Source organism: Cryptomeria japonica, chromosome 3 (assembly GCF_030272615.1).
Source record: "Cryptomeria japonica chromosome 3, Sugi_1.0, whole genome shotgun sequence".
Taxonomy (NCBI): Eukaryota; Viridiplantae; Streptophyta; class Pinopsida; order Cupressales; family Cupressaceae; genus Cryptomeria; species Cryptomeria japonica.
The window spans coordinates 550,427,265-550,452,706 of record NC_081407.1 but is presented as its reverse complement, the minus strand read 5'-3'; the positions used below and the strand labels follow the sequence as shown (position 1 = coordinate 550,452,706).

The window sequence follows — 25,442 nt, the reverse complement described above, 5'->3', positions numbered from 1 at the left end:
ATAAATGAACGATGAATGATCTTTGTAGGGAGATTATTATTTCTATCATTATTCCTGTCCACTTTGTTAGGTTGGGAAGAAGTATTCTCATCATCTAAAGCCTCATCTTTACCTAATGTTGTGTTAGGAGATACACCATGAATAAAATGTGTAACATCATCTTGTCTCAAAATATGCTAATGATTTAGATAAGATAAACTCTTAGAGAATAAGGAGGATCTAGAGTGTATATGTGCTAATATTAACATGTTTACCTTGTCTCTCTTGCACAAAAGTACCTTTACAAGAAGAGGACTCATCATTTCTCTTCAATGTTAAGATCCTTTTGATGGATGCATGATGAAAAGAGGAAGAGATATTTGCCAGAGATATATACCTCCAAGAGGAGATCTTTAACAAAAATAACATATCTGCAATGTTACAAGTATGATTCATTTTAATATCATCTCTAGGAGGATTTTTGAAAGGTATTACTTGAAACATCTACTAAGGCTTTAATGAAATACAAACATTCTATAAGTTAATTTAAAAACGTCATCATCTAACAACATGAACATGTTTGAAAGCTTCAAGGAATGATTTCAATATAGGAAAAATCTTTGAAACTATCATAATACAATACATTAAAGTGGTATGAATGAATGCGAGTTACATGAAGTGAAAGAAGCCATTATCCAACTTTTGATTTTGATAGATATAACTAATAAGAAATGTAATCACATGTGAGATAGTAAACCAATCAGATTTTGTAAATTCCATTGTGAAAAATCAAATCTTAAAACACCCAATCAAAATTATGTAAAAATGTTAGAAGTGTTGGGTTCACCAAAAATGTAATTGGGGGAAAATGAGATTCGCAAGTCTAGGCATGCAAACTAGGAAACCAAACCCATTTCACAACAATACATTTAGGTAAATATAATTCAATAGGCTTAGCCTCAAAACCTATTCGGAAAGGGATTGAGTATAGATTAGAATTCACTTACCTAATCTTATTTGAATGTGATTTTGGAATGATAGGAATTGAATACAAGAACTAGGGTTGATGATGTAAAATTGACAATGATAAACATGCACAAAGAGTTTTAGATTAGATAATTAGGAATCAACTACAGTTCTATAAATGGGAAGCAAAGAGAAACATGTGGCTAAAATCTGAGCTAATAAATGTGGTTCAATGATGCTAGGTGAACTTGACCCAAAAGTTTTGGATGCAAACAACATAAATAACTTTAGAATCAAGATGTTGCTCTAAGTATCTCCCTAAAATTTTGACAAAAAAGTATCGACCACTGATTCTAGGAAACATTAACCCAGTCTTTTTGCTTCTTCAAAATTGGTCCTATGTGTCTCAATTTGCTCTTTTTTGCTTTATATTCATTATCTGCAAAAGTTATCAGTTGCACGCTCAAGAGAGAAAAAGGCGTTGGGTTGATAGGGGCTTGCCTAGGTTAAAACTTGGGTTTGGAATTTAACTTTAATAAAATAAATGAAATGAAATCTTGAATGTAAAATGTTGGATGTGCAATATTATACTCCTAGCTAGCTGATGTTGATAATGGTGATGATGCAACTCTCTTTGAATTGAACACAAGTTTTGATGCAATAACATGACATTGCAAGACATGATGAGGATCAATCATGAAAACATGCTTGCATATAGATTGATGCAACATTCTACTCCATAATGCTTAGTTCTAAAGAAAGATTTATCTTGAAGTATATGGTGGGATGAAATGATGCTTAATGGGTTCTTATGATGTGTGTGGATATGAAAATGAATTAGAAAGATGTTCTTATATAGGGTTCTCAAGGTATTTCACAAATTAAGCCAAGCTCCATTGGTCATATTGAAATATTAGGATTAAGGATCAATTGGCATAAATCAGGCCATCAACATGTTTAAAGATGAGCTAAATCTAGGGGCCAAGGACACTTAGCACCCTATTGGAACTATAAAATTTCTCATTTAAATGTGCATGTTAAACTTGGGAAGAAACCATAAGATATTTTAGAATGTTGTTGCCCTTGTTCTATTCTAATTTGTTGTTGACTTACAATATCCAGTTGCAAGTTACTTTAGTTATTCATCTAAAGGTGTTTTAGTCATCGAGTTATGAGTCCCAAGGTTAGCTCTGTAGGTTTCACCCAATTTATTTTTTCCTAAGTGCTTAGTGCTTTGAATGTTTATTATCTCCTAATACATGACCCCTCAAGGCCTAAAAATGTCTTAACAAAGTGTCAAAAGCCCATGTGTAGAATAAGTCACTTAATTTATCCCCATCATTGAGGCTTGCATTGGTTGTCGAGTGCCTTTCCATGACCTAATGACCCAACGATTGAACTCTTCAAGTCCTAGGATAAGTGAGAAAAGCTTATCAATGGAGCTCCAACTACAACTGGGCACACATTTAAGACCCAATGATCTAGTGATGGTGCATTGCAATCACATGCATGAAGTGGTCGATCACTAGGGCCTATGTTGGTCATTGGGTGCCCTTTTATGGACCAACAACCCAACAACCCAGCATGAAAGTAAAGAACTGGTTCAAGGAATCATCAACAAGTGTATCATTGAGGCTTCAATATGCCATTGAGTGGTCATTTATATCTCAATGATCCACTGATGGATTATGGAGTGAGTTAGTAGGCCTGACATACAATGATGACATGGACATTAGTGGGGCTTTACTATGTTGTTAGGCACTTGAAATTGGCCTAATGAACCAACGATAAAAAGAGACAAAGATTGTGTTGCATGAGCCTATTTCTTGGATGTAGCTCAATGTTAGAACATTGTTTTATAGTGACCCAATAATGTAATGTAAAGTTCACAAGGTCGTATCAGTAGGACCTATGTATATAGTTGGGTGCCTTTGAATCCTCCAACAATCTAATGATACCATCAACACAAAAAAGAAAATCTTATCACTAGGAGGTATGCACATCTTCAAGTGACCCTCTTTGACCTAATTAACTAGAAATATTAATGAGACAAAAGATATAGCTTGGTGAAAATATTCAAACCTCCATAATGATAGTCAATTTGTCAAATTGATGGATGGAATTAAAACTAGGTAATTGCTTCACCGGTAACATGGGGTTTCACATGAGCAAGCATTGATGAAAAAAGTTGGGTGAGTCAAGATTTTTCTATCAATTGAGTCACAAAAAACAGTTTTTCATTTCCCTAAGCCTTGATAGAGAGTAACATTTAGTTCCCAAGCATTTGGTAGTGAAAAGATTGAGTTTTTTCTGAAGTTCGAAATGTGCAATTATCTTGAAGCAGTAAGTCTTGAAGTCTGCTCCCTTTATTTTTTTGTGAATATTCTCTGTGATAATTAGGAGTCTCCAAGATTTAAGTCTAGGGTCTGCTAGAAATCTGTTTGCCATAATTGAGAATTATGCCTAGTATAAACTTAAAGGATGACACTCTAGTGTTTTGTTTATGATAAGAGGTTTTAGTGGATTCTATCACACTAAAGAAACCCTAGATGAAATTCATGAAGAAAATCACAAAGTTTATTTGTCAAGTGTTCGAGGAGGATTTAAGATGTGACCATAGACTCAATCTAGGATATATTCTTGATGAATATCACATGTTTGATAATGACTACAAGATTAAATGACTCCCATATCACAGGTTGAGAACTCGGGATGGATGTTTAATGGTTTTCTAGGATACATACAAGACACCCTTCTTTGTTAAATTGTTTAAGGAGTATTATGACTATACATACTACTCTATGTGCCAAGTTTTGGGCAAGGATTCTCATGAAAATATGTCAACTATCCTCCTTATTCTTGCTGCTGATATTTAGAGCCATGACGCTAGAAATTTTGATTATGAAGAGTTTCTTGCAAATGAGATTAATAGAGGCTTTGCTTTTGTCAAAAAGAACAATCATATTATTGTCTTCAAACATTATTCATTATTAATGCACCTCATTTTTTTCATAGGATGGGAAAAGAACATCTGGAAGCACCCATTAAGGCTTGTAGATGAGGATTATGATGAAAACATATGTCCAACTCAAATGTGGACAACCATATGAGACTGGAGGTGTGACACAACTCACTATTTAAATTTTAAATAATTATTTATGAGACAAATTTATATCAAATTAGGTCACCCATGGGATTAAAGGTTATCCCCCACAATTTAGAAATTTCCTAGACCCCAGGACAAATAGACCAAGATACAAATTGATCATAACTGGGGAGACTATTATGATTTTAGTGATTGTGCCAAGATTAGATTGTTTGGTTTTAAATGAGTTCCATGTCTATTGCCAGTCATTATGCTTAACAGAGTTACATTTCTAGAGATTGTGAGACAAATGGTCAATTGAGATCATTTGCACTTCAAAAATTTCCATAAGTAGTCCTTTTTGCCTACAACTCTGAAATTTGGAGACTTCCAACTTATTAAATTTGAGGGATACCCCCTCATTAAAAAAAAATCACATATTATGGAGTGCCCTATGGTCACACCAGTTGTCATTTTGATCCTGAAGGTTCTATTGAAGAGAATAAAATTGCACAACACTCTAAAGAGGATATTCTCATGAACGTTACTTTCATGATGACATAATAAATAATTATGAAGAAGACAATGCTTCAAGAAGGAATGGCAGTGAAAATAAGATCATGGTACTAGAGAGGTGGCGACTGAGGCAAAATCCCTCATCTAGAAGTACTTTCATTATTGAAATATATTACATGAAGATGATAGTGAGAATGATTCAACATGAATATAAGTTACTAACTGGTGTGCCACCAAAGGCCTTTATAAGATGTAGAGGAGAAAAACTTGAATAGGAGGTGAGACCAATGGAAGTAGAAAGTGTGACTCATCTTGCTCATATGTAACCTCAACGCACCACTAGGGAAAGGACACCTAGTGCATTTGACCACCCAGAAAGGGGTTAAACAAAGATTGCTTAGGTGCACTCAGGATCAAGACAAAATCTTGGATCACCATATGATCATACAATGATAGTTTTGCAGTGCAAAGGACATAAATAGGCTTGGAAAAGAGCTAGGAGGAAACACACTAAGGCAAGGACACAATATGAGTGTAAAATTATATAGGTTTATAATTTTGGCACTACTCAGGGTACCCATCTCAATCCTAGTGAGGATCCATGGAAACGTGCATGATATAATGAAGAATTAAATCATACACAATTCATAATGTAGTTTTAAGAAAAACCTCAAAATGAAAACCTGTTAAAAGAAACAAAGGCAATAAGGATGTCTTAAGAATGCAAGATAGGTCTATGAGAAACAAAAATGTAGGGTTTCATAAACTTTGTTGCTTACAGTGTGTTTAACATATGATGATGTACAGATACTCAGGGATAAAAACATCTCCAATCAATAGAGATTTAAATGACAAAACCATAGAATGACAGTTAGGTGAATATGCATGGCAAGGTATCTAAGGTGAAAAATCTTGAAAGGATAATGATAAGGTTAGATGATGAGTTAGGTATCTATAATGCCAAAAGGAGACTATGCATCAACAATCTGAGACTCTTAGTGATAGCCCATGCAAAAGTGTAGTCAAGGAAAAGCTAATATTTGAGAATAGAAAAAGAGAACAATAATAGGTCATTATCCATTGAAATAACAATAGTCATGCAACTAAGAAAACCCATGATCTACTTAAAAGACCAAAGTTGACCCAAGGACAAGAAAGGCATGGATCCATTTATGATCTCAAAAATGCCATGTCTATGGTGAAAATATGGAGTGTAAGAAACCTTGTCATTTTAGATGAATGATGAGAGATTAGAATGAGTCAAACTATGACAATGTTATAGATTTAGTAGAGAAGAAAACTATTCTTGTAGGAAACAAGAGGCTCATCTTAGATTTTGAAATCAATATTTCTAAAGATGCTTATAGAAAATTAAAAGAGCAAAAAAATGACAATGTATAAAGGGCATTCACTGATGTAACAAGGCTAGAAGAGACATAAGATGAAAAAGGTCAAGGAAGATTAAGGAGAAGGGTACTATAAAAAAGAGAAAGCACAATCATGAATAACTAAACCCATACCTACTATCTTGAAAAAGAGAAGGTAATTATATGGCAATATAATGGTCAAACAAGATATCAGAGTAGTAAGCCAGTGTGGATGAACTTCATGAAGAGTGAGAATGAGTAAAATACCCACATCCCACATGACGATAGTAGGAATCACAAAGTTCAAATTCACTACATTAATTTCATGATAGTCAAATTCACTTTTATTTTGTACTAGTAGTAGGAGTATTGTCTAGGTTAGTAAAAGTGTTTGCAAAAAAATGTATGAGTGTGAGGAGAGAAAATATATAGTCATTTAAGAACATGTAAAGAAGTGACGGCACATGATAGAAAATATGTGAGTGCTAAGACTATCTTGGTGAAGATTGATGAAACAATAAACAAAAAGATAGGGACACCACAAGTGACGATTTCTGGGGAGAAGAAAGTTCAAGCACATACATGAAAAAATTATAAAAATTTTGTGACATAATCAATAGAGTAGATTCTAGCAACCAATATGTTCAAGGGAAATAAAATATAAGTAACAATCTAAAGTTACACATGATAATTATTGTCTTGAATACCTAAAATCTATTCAAATAGTGGAGGGACCTCATGAAGACTGATACCCTTCAGTGGGAAATATTATGCATGCATGAAATGGATCTTAGGGAAGAAAAAATTCATGATTCAACCTCTGTATTTGCAATGTTGAGAACTATAGAGAGCTTGAAGATGCAATGGAAGTTGATAGTTTGCAAGATGCAGTGATGATGACATCCACTTGCCAATAGAGCATGGCATGTATTGCTGATCGAGTGTATGAAGTTCTTGTGAATAGTTTTATTGTCATTTAAAAGACAGTCTTGTACAAGATAAACATAGTTCAAGGTGTTGATTTCCTCTTCTTAGACCCAAGCATTGTGTTTAACATCTATATCTTTTAATCTTCATCACAATGATAGAGACATTAAGTAATTAATGTATACCTACAAATGAATAAAGTAAAAAAACAAGAAAAGTGCATTTGATAAGATACAAAAGATTTAATCGTAGCCCATGAAGTAAATGATGAATTTCTATCATATTGAACAAGTAATGATAATCACGAGGAGAACAAAGAGTGTGTTCATAGGAATTTGCAAAGAAGAGTAAATGACAGTGCCAAAGAAATGAAAGAAAAACAAAAGATAGGCTTCAATAACCTAGTTGTCCATACAATGATGAGAGAATAAGATTAGTTGAAAAGGTGGTGGTCTAAAGGATAAATTAGAAGACTCGAGGATAAGGAAGACTCAATGAAATAACACTTTTTTTTAAAAGCCATAGATGAACTCTTATACCCTCACAAAGATTTTAACCATCTTTAGGTCACTTTTCCATGGCCTATAGGCGTGGAGAGTAGATTGAGATAATTTGAGGACATTTATTGGCTAGTTGAGTTAGTGGAGATCATCTTGGAGGAGGTTAGATGACTTGAATAGTTGAATGGGTAAATATAGGGGTAGTTCTAGAGGATTTTGATCCAATTTGAAGGCTATCCAAGTATTTAGGAGCCAATATAGCAACTAATAAGAAAGGAAGAAGAAGAAAGGGCTAGCCTTAATCATGTCCAACACTACCAAGGAACCTTTTCTAGCATTCGAATCAAGGTTAAAGTTTTCTAGCACCAAAAGAAGTTTGACAAGGTCATAAAAATATGACACTTGTCTTTTAGTCATTTCATCCTTGTTACAAGTTGTAAGGAGTGTTTCTAAAGATAAAAAGAAACATCTACCTTTACTTTTTAGTTATTCTTGCATTTTTATACAAAATTTTAGCTCTCTAAAGCTCTTTAGCATTAACAAAGTCTTGAAACTCAAGATATTAGTCACTTGGTGACTAAAAAATCATTGTAATTTAAGTTTTTAGAGAAATTTAAATACTTTAGAATACGTGCTATTGTATCAACACATTTTTTAGAAATAATAAAGTTTAGTTTTTCTTTCTCCATAGCTATCTTATTTTGTACAACTTGATGATTGAATAATTTTTATACGATTTTGTTGTTAATCCTAAAACGTTTGTCTCATTTAGTATCTTTAAAAGAGAAAGTAAATGTATTGGTGTAGCTTGCAAGTTGTGACATGAGTCAAAATTAGTTTTAGTTGTGAGAAGATAATATTTTTCCTACTTAAATTATGAAATCAATCCTTCTTCCAAAACACGTGGGCATTAGTACCTGGAAACATTTGAGTTGTGTGATAAAAAATTTGATCATTGAAGTAATTATGTGATAGAAGATAGTAGTACATGTTATATAACATCTGGTGCATCACCATTATACTTTGTAGGTTCATCCTTTTAAACATTTATACCATTTTAGAGTTTTCTTCCCCTTTTTCATCAAGAATCATCAGTTTAGTTTTCTTCCTCTCCTTTGATAAATCTTTTATATCCCATGCTTACAAGGAAGCTAACACCATGGCAGAATATTTTACCAACAAAGGTGTGACAGCAAATGGGAGGATGACATAGAACTTAAAGGACAACCAGGAGGATGGTGTTAGAGATCTCATTTGATACGATAGATCACATGAGATACGTGGTGGCTCTCCATCAAATTCATATTTTCAATGATGGGAAAAATAATTATTATTATTATTCATGGGAGATATTGTGGAGATGCTAGAGGTGGATTGCTTCATTATTGCTTGCACACTTTTTGGGTCTTTAGTGAGCTCTTCTGGATTTTAATCTGCCTGCAAATTCTGCTTAACCATTCTAAACCTGAGAACTTTGCAAATGCTAAAATGGGTGGTGATAGGTATCGTGATATGCCTATGGAGTGTGAAGGCCTAAGGGATAACAAAACTATCTAGATAATCCTGGAAAAGGGGGAGCTTACACCCTATATAAAAAAGTTGCATGGATGGGATCCTAAAGTGTCTAGGATTTTTGTTAGAGGATGGAAAGATGGAAAACTTACCTTATTTGGAAGGGTTGTGGTGATGGAGAAGAACCTTATTGCAAAGATTAATGGGCTCCCTACGAAGGGTCTCAAATTTTATAGAGACAAAAAATACTTGGACCCGATGGTGAAGAAATTCCCTAAAAATGACAAAGAAAGGAAATTGCTGGTGAAGAAAAATAAAAGTTTCTACAATGTGGATACCATTAAAATGATTTGGAGGGAGGTTTTTAAGGTGTTAATTGAATACATTACCATGGATGATTAGTACTCGTGGGTTTTCAAATATCATTTTATTCTTCTTAATCACTTAGACACCAGGTTAGGGTATCTTTTCCTTTCTATCTTTTGTTGTCCATCAATGCTAGCATTTCTAAGCATAGAGAGAATCCTCGTGCTAACCCTATTCTTCATGGGGGTCTTTTGATTCTTATTTATGAACATTTTAAGGCCATTTATGTCAAACCTAATTCCCCCCTCATTTATATTTCAAAGCATGTGGAGTCGAAAACCTACAGTTTTAATGATGCTAACTAGAACACAGACATAGAGGATGAGTACCATGTTCCCCTTGTGAAAAAACAAAAGACTATTTCCCCTCATGCGTGGAAAGGGAATAATATTGACTTAGATTTGGACCCCTCCCCTGCCTCTGGTGCCAAGATTTCCCCTAATAAGATAAAAGGTCATTGTCTACGTAAGGGCAAGGCTCTTGACTTAGAGGAACATTCTCCTATGCATTATTATTGAGCTCCCTCGTCTCCTCTACATTTGCTCAACTCTTACCCTTAGATACGAATAGGGAGAATAGACCCTCGTTCCCCAACCAGCTCAACCTAGAGTCTTCCCCGTTGAATATAGACCAAGAGCTCCCCACTGATATCCTGGATATTGCTAGAAATAGTGCAGTGGATTCTTTCTAGATAATGAAGTTGTCTTTCCATGAGATCAAGAATCTCAATATAAAATTGAAGCCCATTAGTAGCAAAGTGGAAAGGCTGGAAACTAGTGGTGAGGGCTCTCATTTTAGACAGGGTTCCAAGGGTAAAGAGCTTTGGACGAAAGAGGAAAATCTTTTAGTTATTGATTGTCTCACTAAAACCGTTGAAGCCCTGGACAACTTCAAAAGGGATTATGAGCGTAAGATTGCGGTCATGGAGAAGAAGATTAAAATTATTAAAGAATCTCTCCACTCCATTATGTCCCATTGTCATACTATTATCAAGACGATCGTTGATAGCATGAATACCATGGTTATGACTATGGAGAAGGGATATCAAAGAAACTTAGTTGTGGAGCTGGAGTTGGAAAAGGAAAAAGGATTTGATGAGTCAGAGGGTCCAAGCAAGAGAACGCGGGCCAATTTGAAGAGGAAAGTTGAAAATAACTTGTAGGAGATTCAAGAATTCAAAAAAGTGGCTCAAAATTAAACATGAATCAGCTAGAGGCAGAGGTCGCTGAGACCCTTAAGGCTTGGCCTAGTTGGCTTCGGCTTTTTCCTGGGTTTTTGTAGGTTTCTTGCTGGTGTTGGGCTGCCTTTTTCTCTGTTTTCTCTCTTTTGGCAGCATTTTGCTTAATTGTTATGCTTTGCATGTTTTATCTTGGTGATTGACCTTTTGTAAAGGGTGTTGGGTCCCTTCAAAATCCCTTTTTACCGTAATTAAAAATAGTTCTATTCAATAATGTGCATATGATCCTTTTGCTCAAGCATCATTACGATAATGATTATCATTATAGAATACATTATCCTCCAATTGAGGTTTGTTGGTGCCCTCGCAATCAATTGTTTTCATGAATGATGTCATTATCTCTTATATATTAGAAAATAAATGAAAATAAAAAGTATCATAAAAACTCAAAGAAATTAAAATATTATGTCCCAAATTTTAATATAAATGAACATGATTTGTGTTCATTATAAATAATTAAAATATCTAATTTAAGGTAATTTTGGCTAACAATCAAGAAAAATCTTGTAAATGAAAGAGAATTGAAAACTTTGAAAAAAAAATTATATTTAGGTATAAGAATCGTAAAAAATAGCGACTAAAAATTCCTTGAAGGGAAGTAGTTATCCCTACTACGTGTAAACTAGAAAGCACAAGAATAGGTATTTATGCAAGAAAAGATCATGAATGCCAAGTTGAATTAAAAATTATGTTCTCAATATTTAATTGAGATTGAACTCATAAACACATATCAAGTCCATGTGTTAGATTAGTTTCACATCTGAAAGATTAAATCCACAATTAAAAAAAAATGTGATCAAAAGTGATACATAAGTCATTCATCAATTCTAAAACATATATCATACTTATAAATCAGCATTTAACATATATCATTTATCGTATTTATTTATTTAGTCATTAGTTAAGATATGTTATATATTAAAAATATATATTTTGTATTGAAAAATGAAAATCAATATTTATTGAATGAATAATATTTTAAAATTTAGTAGGTGAGTATAAAATGTGGTCGAGTGAGAGCATCAATATGATTGGTCATTGGTTGTAGATTGGACTCTCTTTAATTAATATCTCTTAAATCAATTATATTATTTTTTATTTTATTTTTCTTTAAAAGTCATATAAATTTCATCAGGGTGAACTCACAAAGCTGGTTCCCACTTTTTGGTACATCTTGATTTTTGCTGAAATCATACATTTTTTGGAAAATATAATTATTTAAGCTTTAAGAGGTCCCATTTGAAGTAATTAATTGAAGAGAGTTAGATCAAAGGCTCTTAGATCAAAATTTCTTGGATAGAACCTCTCTACTTCTAAATCATACTTGCAATGGAGTCTCCTTTGCATCTATCAAATGCTGATAAAAAATCAATTTTACATTAGCTTTTGAGGGGTCAAATGAATTCATTTAGAAGTTTTGTTTTTTGAGGATTTAGTCCTTATTATAAGCTTTCCAAATAATATAATTTTTAATATATTTAAGTTTATTAATATATTTTTATTTTATTTTTTATGAATGTAGGTTTTTCACCGAACATGAACTTCTTTGTTCAATGCATTCGGAAAAATAGCAAACCAATTCAAAAAAATTCTGAAAAATATCTATGCCCTAGGTATTGATGTCTTCTTTCTAACAAAAAAAAAAAAACTGAATTTTGATATATATAGAGCAAGTTATGTGTTCAAACGTACATCTATATCTCAATTATAATTAGTCGGGCTTCAAAACTTAATAAAATAAAAAATATTCAACATATCACTATCAAACCAACTACATGCCCTGGGTATTAATGTTAGAAACCAAAATTTAAAAGAGATAAGTTTTTATCATTTATAGAAAAAAATTTATACATTTCGGGATGCACATCATTCTTAAAAAATGTTGTTTCCTGTAAAAAACTACTTTTGAGGGAGATGGAAAAATCAATAAAAGTTTATTCAAAAAAAATTGAAAAAAATATATTTAGAATCTACAAAAAGGATGTTAAAAATCACTAGTTTACATCATCTTCAAATTCTTAACGATTTAAAAGTTATAGGTGTCGGAAAGTGAAGTTTTTTTTCAAAATGTTCATCTAAGTGTCAAAAGTGGTCAAAAAGTGGGAACCAGTATTGTGAGTTCACCCATCAAAATAATTGATATATTATATAATTTATTTTTTATAATAAATAATACACTTTTGTCAAAAGATTGTAGTTTGAGTATAACTAATGAGAAAGATATTACAATGTTAAGAAAACTATAATACATGCCACATATAATTGATGAGAAAGATATAGGACAATCTAAAGTTGCACATGATAATTATTGTCTAAGTGAATAGCTAAAATCTATTCAAATAGTGGAGGGACCTAATGAAGACCAATACCCTTAAGTGGGAATTCTTATGCATGCATGACATGTATCTTAGGGAAGAAAAAAATCATGATTCAACCTCTATATTTGCAAGGTTGAGAATTATAGAGAGCTTGAAGATGCAATGGAAGTGGATAGTTTGCAAGTTGTATCTTAATGGTAGTCCATGAAGTAAATGATGAATTTCTATCATATTGAACAAGCAATGATAATCACGAGGAGAATAAAGAGTGTGTTCATAGGAAGTTGCAAAGAAGAGTAAATGACAGTGTCAAAGTAATGAAAGAAAAACAAAAGATAGGCTTCAATAACCTAGTTGTCCATACAATGATGGGAGAATAAGATTAGTTGAAAAGTAGGTTGTATAGAAGGATAAATTAGAAGACTCAAGGATAAGGAAGACTCAATGAAATAACACATGTTATTTTTAAGCCGTAGATGAACTCCTATACCCTCACAAAGATTTTAACCATCTTTAGGTCACTTTTCGCATGGCCTATAGACGTGGAGAGTGGGTTAAGATAATTTGAGGATATTTATTGATTAGGTGCGTTAGTGGAGAACATCTTGGAGGAGGTTAGATGACTAGAATAGTTGAATGGGCAAATATAGGGGCAGTTTGAGAGGCTTTTGATCTACTTTGAAGGTTATCCAAGTATCTAGGAGCCAATATAACAAATAATAAGAATTGAAGAGGAAGAAAGGGCTAGCATTCATCATGTCCAACACTACCAAGGAACCTTTCTAGAATTCAAATCAAGGTTAAAGTTTTCTAGAACCATTTGAAAGAAATTTAACCAGGTCATAAAAACATGACACTTGTCTTTTAGTCATTTGATCCTTGTTACAAGTTGTAAGGAGTGTTTCTAAAGCTAAAAAGAAACATCTACCTTTAGCTTTTAGTTATTCTTGCATTTTTCTATAACATTAGAGCCCTCTAAAGCTCTTTAGCATTAACAAAGTCTTGAAACTCAAGAAATTAGTCACTTGGTGACTGAAAAATCATTGTGATTTCAGCTTTTAGAGCAATTTAAATACTTTAGAATACGTGCTATTGTATCAACACATTTTTAGAAATAATAAAGTTTAGTTTTTCTTTCTCAATAGCTATCTTATTTTGTACAACTTTATGACTTTATACGATTTTGTTGTAAATCCTAAAACGTTTGTCTCATTTAGTATCTTTAAAAGAGAAAGTAAATGTATTGGTGGCAGTGCAGGTTGCAAGTTGTGAGATGAGTCAAAATTAGTTTTAGTTGTGAGAAAATATTTTTTCCTACTTAAACTATGAAATCAATCCTTCTTACAAAACACTTTGGCATTAGTATCTAGAAACATATGAGTTGTGTGATAAAAAGGCTGATCATTGTAGCAATTATGTGCTAGAAGATAGTAGTACATGTTATATAACATCTAGTGCATCACCATTATAGTTGTAGGTTCATCATTTTAAACATTTATGTCATTTTAGAGTTTTCTTCTCCTTTTTCATCAAGAATCATCAGTTTAGAGGTAATTCTTAGGTAATTAAGTATAGAAACCAATCTTCTCTAAAGGTTGATCTCTACCATCAGAGCACATACTCTAAGAGGTCATCCCATGTGCCAATTGATAGTTAAGAGATTAAATAGGGCACAACTTTGTTGATCTAACAGTTCTATTCAATACGGGGTGACCAAGAGAAATCCAAGGTCGGCTAGGTGTGGGGGAGTGATAAGGGATGAGAATGGAAGATTCTTAGTAGCGATGGCATTCCCTTTGGGCAACTAGACCAACCAACTTGTTGAATCCATTGGGGCCTATCAAAAATTGTTGCTTTCCTGTCAAATTAATGGTAAAGATGTTTGAATTGAAGGGGATTCGAACAATATCATCCAAAATCGTAAGGGTAACAATAAGGCCCCACGGATTGATTTATCGAAAGAGATAATCCTCTCCTTTGATAAACATTTTATATCCCATGCTTACATGGAAGCTAACAACGTGGCATAATTTTTTGCCAACAAAGGTGTGACAACCAATGGGAGGATGACATATAACTTAGAGGACAGCCTGGAGAATGATGTCAAAGATCTCCTTTGATATGATAGCTCACATGGGATACGTGGTGGCTGTCCATCAGATTTTTATTTTCAAGGATGGGAAAAACAATTATTACTAATCATGGGCGATATTGTGGCGAGGCTAGAGGCAGATTGCTTCATTATTGCTTGCACGCTTTCTAGGTCTTTAGTGAGCTCTTCTGGATTTTACTCTGCCTGTAAATTCTGATTAACCATTCTAATCCTGAGAACTTTGCAAATGCTAAAATGGGTGGTGATAGGCATCATGCTAAGCCTATAGATTGTGAAGGCCTAAGGGCCAATGAAACTATCTAGAGAATTCTAGAAAAGGGGGAGCTTACACCCTATATAAAAAAGTTGCATGGAGGGGATCCTAAAGTGTCTAGGATTTTCGCCAGAGGATGGAAAGATGGAAAACTTACCCTATTTGGAAGGGTTGCGGTGGTGGACAAGAACCTTATTGCAGATATTACTGGGCTCCTTGTGAAGGGTTTCAAATTTTATAGAGACAGAAAATACTCAGACCCGACGGTGAAGAAATTCCCCAAAAATGACAAAGAAAGGAAATTGTTGGTGAAGAAAAAAAAAGTTGCTATGATGTGGATATCATTAAACCGATTTGGAGGGATTTTCTGGAGTTTTTAATGGAATACATTACCATGGACGGTCAGTAATCGCAGGTTTTTGAACATCATTTTATTCTTCTTAATCACTTAGACACCAGGTTAGGGTATCTTTTCCTTTCTATCTTATGTCCTCCCTCAATGCTAGCCTTTCTGAGCATAGAGATAATCATAGTGCTAACCCTATCCTTCATGAGGATCTTTAGGTTCTTAATTATGAACATTTTAAGGCAGTTTCTGTTGAACCTAATTCTCCCCTCATTTCTATTTCAGAGGATGTGGAGTTGGAAACGCATAGTTCTAATGATGCCAAGAGGAACATGGACATGGAGGATGAGTGCCCTATTCCCCCTATGAAAAAATCAAAGGTTGTTCCCCCTCATACTAGGAAAGGAAATAAAATTGACTTAGATTTGGACCCCTCCCTTGCCTCTGGTGCCAAGATTTCCCCTAATAAGATGAAAGACCATCATCTGCCTAAGGGCAAGGCTCTTGACTTAAAGGAACATTCGCCTATGCATGATTCTCAAGCTCCCCGGTCTCCCTTGCATTCGTTCAACTCTTACCCTTAGATACGGATAGGGAGAGTAGACCCCGGTTCTCCAACCAACTCAACCTAGACTCTCCCGTGTTGAATATGGACCAAGAGTTCCCCACTGATATCTTGGATATTGCTAGAAACGGGGTGGTCGATTCTTTCTAGATAATGAAGTGGTCTTTCCATGAGATCAAGAATATCAATATAAAACAGAGGGCCATTAGTAAAAAAGTGGAAAGGCTAGAAACCAGTGGTGAGGACTTTCATTTTAGACAAGATTCCAAGGGTAAAGAGCTTTGGATGAAAGAGAAAAATATTTTAGTTATTGATTGTCTCACTAAAACTGTTGAAGCCCTTGACAACTTGAAAAAGGACTATGAGAGTAAGATTGCAGTCATGGAGAAGAAGATTAAAGGTATTTAAGAATCTCTCCACTCCATTATGTCCCATAGTCATAGTGTTATCAATACCATCATTGATAGCATGAATACCATGGTTATGACTATGGAGAAGGGATATCAAAGCAACTTAGTTGTGGAGCTAGACTTGAAAAAGGAAAAAGGAAATGATGAGTCAGAGGGTCCAAGCAAGAGAACGCAGGCCAATTTGAAGAGGAAAGTTGAAAAAACCTTGTAGGAGATTCATGAATTCAAAAAAGTAGCTCAAAATTAAACATGAATCAGCTGGAGGCAGAGGTCGCCGAGACCCTTAAGTCTTTGGCCTAGTTTTTTTTTGGCTTCTGTCTGGTTTTGGGCTGCCTTTTTCTGGGTTTTCTCTCTTTTGGCAGCATTTTGCTTAATTGTTATGCTTTGCATGTTTTATCTTGGTGATTGACCTTTTGTAAAGGGTGTTGGGTCCCTTCAAAAACCTGTTTTCACCGTAATTAAAAATAGTTCTATTCAATAATGTTCATATGATCCTTTTGCTCAAGCATCATCACCATAATGATTATCATTATAGAAGACATTATCCTCCAATTGAGGTTTTTTGGTGCCCTCACCATCAATTGTTTTCAGGAATGATGCCATTATCTCTTATATATTAGAAAATAAATTAAAATAAAAAAGTATCATAAAAACTAAAAGAAATTAAAATATTATGTCCCAAATTTTAATATAAATGAACATGATTTGTGTTCATTATAAATAATTAAAATATCTCATTTAAGGTAATTTTGTCTGACAATCAAGAAAAATCTTGTAAATGAAAGGGAATTGAAAACTTTGAAAAAAACAACAACTATATTTAGGTATAGGAATCTTAAAAAATAGCCAGTAAAATTTCCTTGAAGGGAAGCATATATCCCTACTATGTGTAAACTAGAAAGCACAAGAATAGGTATTCATGCAAGAAAAGGTCATGAACACCAAGTTGAATTAAAAATGATGTTCTCAATATTTAATTGAGATTGAACTCATAGACACATATCAATTACATGTGTTAGATTAGTATCACATTTGAAAGATCAAATCCACAATTAAAAAAAAAAGTGATGCATAAGTCATTCATCAATTCTAAAACATATATCATACTTATAAATCAGCATTTAACATATATCATTTATCTTAGTTCTTTATTTAGTCATTACTTAAGATATGCTATATATTAAAAAAAAAAAATTTGTTTTGAAAAATGAAAATCAATATTTATTGAATGAATAATATTTTAAAATCATGACATAAAATGTTGTCTTATGGGTCTGCTGGCTACAAAGAGAGGATTAAAATACAGGTAGCAATGATTATTGGAGAAGCTTAAACAACTTTTTAGTGAGAAGCACTGGAGTGATTTTGAAAATGGAGGTGCACCAACTTTTTTATATATCAACGTTCTGCTGATTACCACCTCAACTTCTCTGGAAAGTACTGCCAAAAAAAATACACAAGGGCTTAGACAAGATTACATCACATCAAACTTTAAAAAAAAATGCAATTTGATTTGATTTGATTTGGGCGAATAGTGAACCTTGTGAATGAGAGATTGATAATACGGTTTTAATTTCTCCACATCAATACGAACTGTACTTTTGCTGTAAAGATCATATTTGCTGCACATTCGATTATTTGGTTAGTAACGCAAGACTCTAGCCCTAGAGCTGCAAAATAAAATGCAGGTATAACTTTACATACTTGAACTCCTGCAACCATGGAAGCATTTGGCGGTCCAAATCATTCATGAAGTGCATGTAGGCACCTTCTTGATGCATCACTGCCATTTCCATTGCCACCACAATTTAATGAATATGTTTAATCTATGTATGCATACCATATCACAGTGGGGGAATGAGAGCTCACCATAGAATGAATGGTAATGTATTATGAAATAGGCCTGTGGAGGTAGTGTCGATTTGTTTTCTTTCATCACCTTCAAGTTCAAGAGACAAACACTTATTAATGAGAGTAATCACTGACAGATTTTTTTTTCATAAGATCTCTTTATTAGTGTGATTACAGCTGAGCCATTTAAACAAATCAAAGCTTGGAATGTGCTCCGCAGCATTATTATATTAATTACCTGATACATGTACTCGTCATGTCCCCATGACATAAAAAGCTTTTCAAATCCGCATCCCTCTTGATAGATTCCTGTGCCAGTATTGTATTTGGGATCCCAACTGTCCGGATTGTTGAGGAACATCTGCATGTTTTGTCCACTTTAATCAAACTTATTATGGAGCAACTTAGAAAATTTATGATCTCATGATTTTTCTGGATTTACGTTTTTTAAGAACGAGGTAAATGCTTTTGATCTGGAGTTTGTGAAGCCATAAATGGGGACCTCAATCTAACATATACACTCAACAATAATACCCAAATAAAAATTGAATCTTAAGAACATGACCAACACCACCGCAATTAAACCATCACACATACTTGAATTTAACTGTTTCATTTTTATATGAAAACAAGTTTTTTTTTGTGATCATAAATAATTTATAAATCATGATTATGAAGAAATTCTTCACAATTGCTTTATAAGTCATCCCATAGTTTGGTGCAATGCTCATAATTATGAGCATTTCGATATAATTTAGTACCTGGTGATGTACAATAGATTTATCGAATGGACATCCGACTGGAAATGTATCGCCTGCTCAAGGCAAATATGATATTATTAGTTTTAACAATGTAACCCAAAGTTCATTTCAGAACAATATAACTATTCTAGTTTATGCACAGTAAAGCTTGAAGGTTAAATGGAGTGAAAACATACCGACCACAGCCCATTGAGGTGACTGGCCAAATTTGGGATGAAGCAAAACCTTGCCCAAGTCTGCATTATATTTCCAAATCATCACAAGTAGAGGGAAGATTAGAAGAAAATAACAAGACCAAAAATGCAGTGAAAAGTATTACCCACCATGAATAAAGGCAGTGAGATGAAACCAGTCTTGGTCAGGATAATCTTTTCTAATGGCTTCTGCAGTTTGCAGGAGGTGCTCGATCTGAGGCACATCCAGATCGGGGTCACTCTCATCCACGATTTCATTCAATAACTCTGCGCATTCCCAGATACCCATCTCTCCTTTATTGAAGCACAGATGCTTTTCTCTCATTCTCTGCACCTGTAACAGTATAATATCATTCATACACATTCACTGCTTTCCTTCCGTAGAAGCTTTTCATTACCCATATCCAATCAAAGTTTTAAAAAAAAACTTATATTAATGGAATTTTGGCAGTCGTTGATATCAATATAATGAGATTGTTAGGTTTTGATTGTGTGAGAATTTTAATATCAATGTTTCAGATCATATTTGAATTAAAGAATGATGAATAATTCTTTCAAAAGCATAACAAATTGATGATTCATAGAAGTAAGATGTTTAATTTTCTCTCTTCTTTGATTCATCCTAATGATATATTATGGAGTATGATCCAAAACATTGATATAAAAGTATTTACCGATTCAAATGTCTGATAGGCATGATTTTTACGGTAAGTCTCTTCAACAACTGACTTCCGTTCACCTTCTGTATAATAAGACCTACAATACAATAATCATTTTATAAATCTCTTCAAAACCTGACGATTAAATACATGAAAAGAAGAAAAAGTTCACCTGAAATCTTTGCCAAATGCATTCGATTCAGGAACCACAAAGCCAAGCTCTTGTCCTCCTTCATCGCAATGGTGGCTATGCACAGGTAGTATTGGCATCTCCATCTTGTCTGAACTAAACAAAAAGATTGCCTACTAAGCCTATGGTTACGTTCAACTTTCAAGCTCAACTCAATCGCAAAGAAATTGCAAGATGAGAGTGAAAAAAAAGCTGGCGGTTGCTTCCATTATGGTGTACGTGGGTAACTTATAGATCGATTATGCACACGTTTTTTTTGAAAAGCCATTGCATTCCTTATTTTATTGAACTTCTTTTTTGATTATCTTCCAACTTATTCAACTTATCACAGTTTGACTGTTTACGTATCAATTAGATAATGAAGGAATCTAACTGTGGCAGCCGTGGGATAAGAGGGGACAAATCTAGTGATAAGATAAGGTTGCCATGGCAGAGCATATTTTGAATACGGATGCCACGCATATTTCTGGAATAAAAAAAGAAAAACCAGAGAAATGAGAGGAATTAGTGAGTAAAGAGTATTACAATGTGTAGGTATTGTCTTCCAACTCTCTCATAAGCCAGCCGCCTACGTAGATTATACATGTTATATTCAAACAAGCAATTTCAAAATCACTCAACTCACATCAGTGTTAGGTAGTTAGAACTCACATCAGTGTTAGGTAGTTTTCCACCTCGAACAACATGTGGCGCTTTAGATGATTATTGTTTAAGGTCTTTCAATACAAATCCAAATCTTGAACAAGGACGCAAAGCGTCAAGTTCCTGCCATTAGAAGAATGAGAGTAATGGATAGAGATAAAGAGGAAGAGATAGCTACATATAGATATAGATGGAGAAATAAAGCTATTCAAATAAACTTTTATTTATAAATCAAAAGTGAATTAACTTTCATTTATAAAATTAATTCAGTTATAAAATATATTCACTTTTGAACTAAAATAAACTTCATAATAAGTATAATAATAAACTTTATAAATAAGTATAGCATTATTATTATAATAACTACAACATTATTATATTAAGAATTAAACAAATTCTCATTATAAGTATAAAATAAGTAATAATAAAGTTATATTTTTAATTATATATATAATAAAATTAATTTATAATTATTACTAAAAATTTGTAAAGTTTATTGGATTGGAAATGGTGTTAGTGTGAGAGTTATGGTTTGGTTAGAGTTATAATTCAAAAATTCAAAAGTGAATAAACTTTCACTTATAAAGTTTATTCAATTATAAAATTTATTCACTTCTGAATAAATTTGATAAGTGAAACTTTATTCATTTTGAATTAAAATAATCTTTAATAAGTATCACATTTTATACTTATAATAAGTATAACATTATTTTCCAATTCTTTTGTATATTTTCAATAATAAAAAAATATAACATTATTATTATAAAATAAGTAATAATAATGTTAGTTTTAAAATTAGGGTTAGGGTTAGGTATACAACTAGCTTATATATATTTAATAATATATATAGAATAAGCCGAGAGATATCCTTCTAGAGGCGCCTATTTTTTTATTAATTTATCAACATTAAATGGCAATAGGTGCCTCGAGAAGAATATCTCTCAGCTTATTCTATATATATTATTAAATATATATAAGCTAGTAGCAATCGCAGCATGAATTGAAAGACATGACATAAATTAATTTCAAATTATATATTGTTGTATAGTTGTATATTTTGTATTGGTACAGTGTTAGATTTAGGATTCTATTTGGTTCAATTCTAGATTTATAATTATAGTTAGGATTGGAATCAAAATAGTCGGCCTAATTCAATAAGGATTAGGGTTCATTATGGTTTACTATTAGGGTTAAGGTCAGAGTTAAGGTCAGAGTTAGGGTTAAAATTCTAATCTTAATCTTAATTTTAATTGTATTTGTTTTTTTTAATTCTAATTATAACTCTTATTTTAGTTGTAATCATAATCTTAATTCTAATATTAACTATGTAATGATTATCTTAATCATAATTTTATTTCTAACATGAACCCTAGTTTCAATCTTAACCAAACCCTTGATTTTGATACTACTAGTAAACATAACCCTTATTCTAAGATTAATTCTATTTTAGTTCTAGTCCTAGTCCTAGCCCTAACTTTATTCTAACCTTCATCCTAATCCATAATTATTATCCTATCCTAATTCTAACCTTAAATCCAACCCGGTCTAATAATTGTATCTAAATGTAAGTAATAACAAGTGGGCATGCCTTATATCAATTTTATATTATAAATATATACTAATGATAAAATTTTATATGATTTGTTGGTTTTGTAAAATTAAAAGTATTTACCACAAAGTGAAACTAGAGTTGATATTAACCATAGGTTAATTTAACTTGGCTAAAGATATTATAAATATTTGATATTGTATTTAAACCATAATATTAATTTTAAATTACAAAAATGTAATAATGATAAAACTTTAAATTTTTTTTTTAATTTAAAAAGAAGCGTTAACATGGGCGCCTACCCTTTAACATAGTCATGGACTATTCAAAGCACACCAACAACAAAAAGTTAAACTAGATGAAAGTTCATCAGGAAATTAACAGACAAGAGTTTAGCAGTAATTTAAATGGCAGGGGCATACCCCGATAATAAAAAAACACCAGAAAAACAAGTCCTAAGATCTAAGGGGTCGGTTTACGCAAAGGGTATGCAACTCACCCACTTAATTAGGGTTTGAGGGTTCTATGTTCTCATCTTCCTTGAAGTCCCTATCCTTGTCCATTTTCTTTTTTTCTTGTTTTTGTCGATTTTTCATTCTTTACCAACACCTTCCAAGATACTCGAATCATTTTTGTAGGCTTCGCAGCTAGAGGGAAAACCAGTACCTTGCTCCAACTCCTCAATGATATTGTCCAGGGTCACTTTCACCTGATTATCATTAGCTTGTGAGGCATGGGGTCCCAAAGAGAGGCTGAGGTCTTCCAAATCGGCACTATTAATGCTGACAATGATATTCACTTCGCTTATGGGGTCTTTTTTCAATTTCCCCCTCGTCACCCTCATCAAGATCTTCTTCAACAGTATTAGTGTGGGTTTCGCCTCTCTTTTCAATGGAGCCCTTAAAATCTACCTTATGAGACCTCCATCTTCCAACTGTGTCATCAACAAGGTATTCCTCTTCCGACTCTCCAGAACTAGAATTATCAATGATAATTCTTTTGCGTTTCCCAGTTTTACCTTTTCCTTTAGAGCCAGAGGGCTTCTTGTCCAACCCAGAGGAAGGGGGACGGCAAGTGGGAGTGCTCAACTTAGTAATGGTAATAGAGGAGGAAGGCATCGTAGGGGAAGAAAATAACTCATTGGAGAGCTGAAAGAACCTGAGCGGGGTAAAACCAGTAGCAAACGTTGTCAAAGAGTGGGAGGTGAGAAAAGGGAGCTAAACAAGCATGATATTTTGTGTGGGGGGCCAGAGAGTGGAAAGATAATCGTAAAGCCTGTAAATTAAGACCTGGTGGAGGGGAATTGGAGGTTTACCTTCATTCTTGGGGTCAAGGGCATCCTTAATATAACTCTCCATAGAATGGAGTGGGTAGAAGGGAAAACAAAGAAAGTCATAGTTCCTAAAATGGTTTAGCAGAGGCAAGTGATAATAGTACGTAAAAAATATAATGACGTCCCTCCAAAGTAAAATTAGGCTTTGGTATAAGGGTTGATAAGGAAGGGAGAGGAAATCCTAACCTTCTCTGGTGCATTGTGAAAGAAGTTCTGCAAGGACTTTGATTCCTTGTTCCATCTTTCCAAGACCTTGTCCACTATAGCATTGTTTAGAAATCATGTCATAGCCAACCTCATAATGTTTCTGTAATTGTGAAGGAGAAGGACTTGCAGAATGTCCAACAAGATGAATAAATGAACGATGAATGATCTTTGTAGGGAGATTATTATTTCTATCATTATTCCTGTCCACTTTGTTAGATTGGGAAGAAGTATTCTCATCATCTAAAGCCTCATCTTTACCTAATGTTGTGTTAGGAGATACACCATGAATAAAATGTGTAACATCATCTTGTCTCAAAATATGCTAATGATTTAGATAAGATAAACTCTTAGAGAATAAGGAGGATCTAGATTGTATATGTGCTAATATTAACATGTTTACCTTGTCTCTCTTGCACAAAAGTACCTTTACAAGAAGAGGACTCATCATTTCTCTTCAATGTTAAGATCCTTTTGATGGATGCATGATGAAAAGAGGAAGAGATATTTGCCAGAGATATATACCTCCAAGAGGAGATCTTTAACAAAAATAACATATCTTCAATGTTACAAGTATGATTCATTTTAATATCATCTCTAGGAGGATTTTTCAAAGGTATTACTTGAAACATCTACTAAGGCTTTAATGAAATACAAACATTCTATAAGTTAATTTAAAAACATCATCATATAACAACATGAACATGTTTGAAAGCTTCAAGGAATGATTTCAATATAGGAAAAATCTTTGAAACTATCATAATACAATACATTAAAGTGGTATGAATGAATGCGAGTTACATGAAGTGAAAGAAGCCATTATCCAACTTTTGATTTTGATAGATATAGCTAATAAGAAATGTAATCACATGTGAAATAGAAAACCAATCAGATTTTGTAAATTCCATTGCGAAAAATCAAATCTTAAAACACCCAATCAAAATTATGTAAAAATGTTAGAAGTGTTGGGTTCACCAAAAATGTAATTGGGGGAAAATGAGATTCGCAAGTCTAGGCATGCAAACTAGGAAACCAAACCCATTTCACAACAATACATTTAGGTAAATAAAATTCAATAGGCTTAGCCTCAAAACCTATTCGGAAAGGGATTGAGTATAGATTAGAATTCACTTACCTAATCTTATTTGAATGTGATTTTGGAATGATAGGAATTGAATACAAGAACTAGGGTTGATGATGTAAAATTGATAATGATAAACATGCACAAAGAGTTTTAGATTAGATATGTAGGAATCAACTACAGTTCTATAAATGGGAAGCAAAGAGAAACATGTGGCTAAAATCTGAGCTAATAAATGTGGTTCAATGATGCTAGGTGAACTTGACCCAAAAGTTTTGGATGTGTGTGGGGGAAAAAGTGACACTAAGAAAACATGCCCTAATCTCACTTTCAATCACACATTTGTGGAATACGAAAGAGCCTAGAGGTATCACACAATTGGCTACTTCTTTTTATGGAAGAGAGAGCCACGGGCTACCTATTAGGATTTCTATTCCTTTGTTGCAAATGATAGATAGAATGATGCAAGTTCAATCCCTAACCCCAAAGTGCAAGTATGAACTAATAACAAGATTGCA

At 33.3% G+C, this 25,442-nt stretch overlaps 1 protein-coding gene across 1 annotated transcript; it reads right to left on the bottom strand.

Annotated features, from left to right (window-relative positions):
- Positions 1-17,729: 17,729 nt before the first annotated feature.
- LOC131077421 (probable inositol oxygenase) lies at positions 17,730-20,283 on the bottom strand. Its single transcript, XM_058014916.2, has 10 exons — positions 20,098-20,283; positions 19,941-20,022; positions 19,396-19,600; positions 19,249-19,308; positions 19,073-19,125; positions 18,550-18,672; positions 18,330-18,399; positions 18,165-18,243; positions 18,001-18,082; positions 17,730-17,900 (listed from the first exon to the last, which is right to left on the bottom strand). The coding sequence occupies exons 1-10, from the start codon at positions 20,199-20,201 to the stop codon at positions 17,874-17,876; spliced, it is 885 nt and encodes a 294-aa protein (XP_057870899.2). The 5' UTR covers positions 20,202-20,283; the 3' UTR covers positions 17,730-17,873.
- Positions 20,284-25,442: the final 5,159 nt, after the last annotated feature.

Bases quoted from the DNA above. Each gene is read 5' to 3' on its own strand.
- LOC131077421 (XM_058014916.2), bottom strand. From the start codon at position 20,201: ATGGAGATGCCAATACTACCTGTGCATAGCCACCATTGCGATGAAGGA. The intron at 19,601-19,940 runs GTAAATACTTTT...ATACTGTTACAG, and splicing joins CCTATCAGACATTTGAATCG to GTGCAGAGAATGAGAGAAAA. The intron at 17,901-18,000 runs GTTCACTATTCG...TTTTTTTGGCAG, and splicing joins ATCAATCTCTCATTCACAAG to TACTTTCCAGAGAAGTTGAG.